Source organism: Vigna umbellata, chromosome 5, assembly GCF_029865625.1.
Source record: "Vigna umbellata cultivar VRB3 chromosome 5, Vumbellata_1.0, whole genome shotgun sequence".
Taxonomy (NCBI): Eukaryota; Viridiplantae; Streptophyta; class Magnoliopsida; order Fabales; family Fabaceae; genus Vigna; species Vigna umbellata.
Genome location: NC_142169.1, coordinates 22,719,879 through 22,725,815, shown reverse-complemented (window position 1 = coordinate 22,725,815; position 5,937 = coordinate 22,719,879). Strand labels below are relative to the sequence as shown.

Genomic DNA, 5,937 nt, shown 5'->3' with positions numbered 1-5,937 from the left:
AAGTATTAACTGTAATTAATGTCACGATCGTGTACCTAAATATTCAATGTCAATGGTGTACAATGTTATCTACTTCAGAATTAAAAGAATAATCATGCATACAAGATTCAAGCTCACGCAACCATGTTAATAGTTTAAAACCGAAAATGATTACTAGGAGAAAATACACTGGAATATTTAAGCATTTCAATGCCAGCACTCATTATGTTTTCTTTTAATACGCAATGTGTGGGGTGTTGGATATTTTCATATGAATGATGAATTACTAGGTTTTTCGTAATTCTTAGGAATTTTCCAAAATATATAGATAAAGATATTGATGGAGCTAATGGAAGGACGACAGGAATTATAGAGAGGGAAAAAACTTTGAATTTGTGTTGTCTTGAAATATGCTCTAATTAAAGAGAGATAATATGTTGACACTCAAAAAGAATGAAATCACTTGACAACGACAACTTCATATATTAATATTTTAATTATATCTTTTTACATTTTAATATAAATTATTTTATCATTAGAATAGGTTATAAAGTGAATGTATGTTGTTTTATGTGGTGTGAAAGTATAATTTTTCAAAATTAAATAGCCAAGCACAAATCGAAATATATAATTGTTTAACTTGATTAGCTTAAACTATTTTAGAACCTTTTTCTCAATATAAAAAAAATCAAATTCAAAGTCTTATATAAAGAGAAGTTATCTTGTTGTAACTATATAAGCTAACAAACATTACGTATGACCACCATGCTGTAACTATCTAATCTAATAAACATCTACATGTATTATATGAAGCTGTTGCATTATTAATTTGAAACTTTTTTTTTATAATTATTTCAATTTATTTACTTCATTCAATCTTATTTTATTAAATTATGTACTTCGTATAGGACATTAATTTATTTGATTAATACCAATTTAGTGATCAATCAACAACTCAATTTATATATCAATAATTTTTTATTTATAAATTAATATCTAAACTGATTATAGTGATTAATTAATATTTTTTCTCTAAACACATTATAAAGAATTCTTAAATTTACATTAAAATTAGAATAAGAAGGACTAAAAAAAAGAACGAAACACATGATATACATTACATGTGCATAATATATTAATGAGAAACTCGTAGATGAACATTTTTTATGAGTATGAGAAAAAAGTCAATGATTACGGATAATCCTTTGGTATGAATACGGTAATATTTACGAAATATTTATATTTTTAGGGCATAAAGGCATGTGTATAGTATATTAATGTGAAAGTCGTACGTGAACATTTCGATACAAGTATGGAGAAAAAGTGAAAGGTTAGGGACTGATCCTTTCGTATGAATCTGGTATATATGCATAACATATCAACATCTTTTTTTTCCTTAATTTTTTTTCTTTAATTTCTTTTGTCTATAAATACACAAGCTCCCTTAACTCGTAGTTCCACACACCAAGCTACCAAAACCATTTTCATCAAAACAACAGTCTCAAAAACCTTTGAAAGAACAATATATCTATTTTCTTCTATTTTTCTGATATAATAGACAATAATGGCCCTCCTCAAACACCTCCTCTTCTCCTTCACCATTTTCATCATTTCTTTTGTTTTTTGTTATGGCAGCTTGCAAGAGGACCCACTCACCAGTATATATGTTCATCATTCACCTTCCGTTGATGATGGTGGGACATTATTCAAGAACTTCAACAAGCAAAGCGCAAATGTTTTGAGCTTAAACAGGTTTGAGAAGCGTGGCTCCCTTAAAAAGGTTAATGTCAATGATTATGGAGCTAAGAGGAATGGTGATACTGATGACTCAGAGGTACTTCAACAAAACAAAGTTTTTCTTCTTCTTCTTCTTCTTCCTTTTAGCTTGCACAGTGTCTATTATTCATAATTGGATGTGGGATATTTCAGGCTTTCAAAAAGGCTTGGGATGAAGTATGTGATTCTGGGGAAGCAATTCTTGTGGTGCCTAAGGACAATTATCTTCTCAAACCAATAAGATTCTCTGGCCCTTGCAAACCTAACATTGAAGTCCAGGTTACTTACACTGAAATTACGCTTTCTCCTCATTTATGCTTCGTCTATAACGCAAAAAAAAAAAATTGTATTGTAGACAAATTTGAAAAGAATTTTACAGATACAGGAAAATTTTATAAAAGGCATTTAGGCTAAGTTATGGAAATCAAACGACTTTAAATGAATTCACTTTGACACATGAGTCAGAAATGAAGTCGTACATCTCTAAAACGATTTCAGACTTTGTCTTGTAGTCGATTCCAGAAAGCTAAACTTGTACATAGGAGACATGACTTCATCTGAAATAGACAAAGCTCTCTAATAATTGATTATCAAAGAGTTTTAGTGTTATTACAAGGAGTTTTTTTTTTGTTATGTGGGCTATGTTCTATCTGAAATAGACAAAGCTCTCTAATAATTGATTATCAAAGAGTTTTAGTGTTATTACAAGGAGTTTTTTTTTTGTTATGTGGGCTATGTTCTTAAATTGTATGTAATTAGTAATTATTATAATTTTCATTTAAATATAAAAGAAATGTTAATTTGTATATAATTAGTAATTATTACAATTTTCATTTAAATGTAATAATAGAAATGTTAATTTGTATATAATTAGTAATTATTACAGTTTTCATTTAAATTTCTATAAACAATTATTAATAGAAATTTTATATTTATATAATATTTGATTTTATTTCAAACAAAACAATTTAACATAAGATAAAAAAGTATCATTACAACAATTAGAGAAGTCTTAAACATTCTTAATATGAAACATTACAAATGACATAAAATTTTAAATATACATCTATTTTTTATTTTTCTTTGTTCGAGTATGTAACTCTATGATTTGATGCCCTCGTATTGTTTAGTAAGAGTTGGGAGACGAATATCTCTACTAAACAATACGAGGATATCAAATCCTGAAGTTACATAAACGAACAAGAAAAAATAAGAAATAGATAGATATTTTATTTTTTATATTATTTGTAATGTTTTATATTAAGAATGTGTAAGACTCTCTAATGGTTGTAACATTACTATCTTATGTTAAATTGTTATGTTTGAAATAAAATCAAATATGATATAAAATATAAAATTTCTATCAATAATAATTTATATAAATCTAAATGGAAACAGTAATAATTATTAATTATATACAAATTAACATTTCTATTATTACATTTAAATCGAAATGGTAATAATTACTAATTATATACAAATTAATATTTCTATTATTATATTTAAATGAAAATTGTAATAATTATTAATTATATACAAATTAACAAACATAACCCACAAAATAAATAAAAAAACTCTTTGTTTTAACACTAAAATCCTCTAGTAACATTATGAGAGATTTTTTCTCAAGGTAAAGTCTACAACTTCACCTTTGACCCATGTGTCAAGGATGAAGTCATGAAAAGAGTACAATTTCTTCATTTGTAGTTGTATGAGCACCCTACGCCTTGCCTAAAAACTTAATTTTTTTACGTAAAATATTAATGTTTTTCAAATTTTTCGACGTGAAAAAACCCAAAAAATTTATTAGTTAGTCAGTATCTATATCAGTGACTTCTGTTAACAAAAATGAACTACTGATGTAAATTTTCAGATTTCTGGAACACTTGAAGCAGCAGATGATCCATCAGATTATGACGAGGACAGCAGACACTGGCTTGTGTTTGAAAAAATTAAGAACCTGTATGTTTATGGTGGTGGAACCCTCGATGGAAATGGCAAAGTATGGTGGGAAAACTCATGCAAAAAGAACAAAAAGCGAGTAAGATATTACGATAAGTCCAATATTATTTTATTCAGTTATTATATACCAATACTATCTACGTGTTGTGTTAATTTATATTCAAAAGAATATTGATTTATATATTTTTCTGCTTTCTTTTGCAGCCTTGCAAGGATGCTCCAACAGTATGTGTAGCTTTGTCAAAGACTATCAAGGAAATTGGATTGAAATTAATATAAAGCATATAATATACTATGTTAGCTAAATTAACGATGATTTAATTATTTTTGTTTTGTAGGCTCTGACTTTCGATAGGTGTGAGGACTTGACAGTTGAGAACTTGAACATAGAAAATGCTCAACAAATCCACGTTTCATTCCAAGACTCCGAGAATGTTAAGGTTTCTGGCCTTAACGTGAATGCACCAGAGGACAGCCCCAACACCGATGGGATTCATGTCACGAAAACAAAAAACATCCAAATCTCAGATTCTGTCATTGGAACTGGTATCCCAGATGATACAAATATTTCATTTGAGCAAACGTTTTCTTTTTTATTTTCATATAAAAAGCAATATCTGATCTTTTATAATTTTTCTCAAAAATATATAAGAAATAAAATAACATATTTATAATTACAAATAAAATAAACGACAAATGCTTATCATTCTCAAACCAAATGGTGGCAATTAAAATCTCAAATGTAAAACCAGAATAAATCATTTCACATTAAATGTTGACTGTAAAATTTTGTATATATCTTTTTTCATAGATATCATTATCATTATCATTTCAGGTGATGATTGTATATCTATTGTACATGGATCTAAAAATGTAGAAGCTACAAACATTACATGTGGACCGGGACATGGTATCAGGTAATTAGCATCACATCAACAAGTATCTCTTCAAATACTATTACAAACTTTCCATATGTTATTCTGTATTAATTATTTTATTTGCAATGGTGGGCTGTTTCAGTATCGGAAGCTTAGGTGCAGGAAAATCCAAGGATGTTGTTTCGGGAATAAAAGTGAACGGAGCCAAGATTTTTGGAACCAAAAATGGAGTTAGAATCAAGACATGGCAGGTAAAAAATAATTTGAACTTGTATATATGTGCTAAAAATGAAAGTCAACACAATCTTTTGGGTCAACCCTATATGCAGGGAGGTTCAGGAAGTGCTAGTGACATCAAGTTTCAGAACATTGAGATGAGCAACGTGACCAACCCCATAATAATAAATCAGAATTACTGTGACAAGAAAAAAAGGCCATGCCAAAAAGCGGTAAACATAAACAACACTTTTGCTAATGTTGAAACAAATTGACATGTATCATTATTATTCACGAATGATTATACATAGGGCTCGGAGAAATCCGCTGTAGAAATCAAGAATGTGGTGTACGAGAACATCAGTGGTACAAGTGCTTCTGATGTAGCTGTGAAGTTTGACTGCAGTGAGAAATTTCCATGCCAGAAGATAAAATTGCAGAACATAGACCTTGCATGTGAAGGAGGAGATGATGCTGAGGCTCTGTGTAACAATGTTGATAAGTTATCTTACATAGGACACGTTAAGCCTCGTTGCAGTAAAGAATGAAACTTTTACATACTTCTCGTATATATGAATAATACAACACGTACATAAATAAATAAATATAAGTCATTTAATTTTTGGATGGCACAATTTGGAAGTTATTTTTAACTTCTGAATTCTGCAATCTGAAAATTCATTTTTAAGAATAAAAATTGGCTTTTGAATTAGATAATTAAAAAAATAGACATTATTTTATATAGGTAGAGGAAAACAATTACAGAGGTGCATAAAGAAGCTCTCTTAGGCCCATTGTAAAATCCAGATTGACAATATCAAACCCAAATTGCTTATGGCTTCATCTCTGATTAGTAAAAAATTGTCTTGCCCTACTATTCATGTCAGATTTTAGAGAAACAATTGTTCTCTCATTTTTTATTCTTTATTCTCTATGGATTCATTAAAGATTACTTTTATTTGTTAGTAAACCTTTATTTATCGTGAAAATTTTAGATAGCATTAACTTTATTCATATGAACTTTTGAGAGAAGTTTGAAGAGGCTTAAACGAGAATAGTTATTTTATGAATTTGGAGAGATTTGCGAAAAAAGAAAGAATGAAATTACTTTAATTTAATCAGTAAT

The 5,937-nt window shown here is 28.5% G+C and overlaps 1 protein-coding gene across 1 annotated transcript; it reads left to right on the top strand.

The window, feature by feature from the left end:
• Positions 1-1,413: 1,413 nt before the first annotated feature.
• On the top strand, positions 1,414-5,690 carry LOC124846342 (polygalacturonase-like). Its single transcript, XM_047323580.2, has 9 exons — positions 1,414-1,813; positions 1,909-2,034; positions 3,629-3,796; positions 3,922-3,942; positions 4,056-4,263; positions 4,553-4,634; positions 4,738-4,846; positions 4,925-5,044; positions 5,123-5,690. Exons 1-9 carry the CDS (start codon positions 1,544-1,546, stop codon positions 5,357-5,359), a joined length of 1,341 nt encoding a protein of 446 aa, XP_047179536.2. The 5' UTR covers positions 1,414-1,543; the 3' UTR covers positions 5,360-5,690.
• The last annotated feature ends 247 nt before the right edge of the window (positions 5,691-5,937 follow it).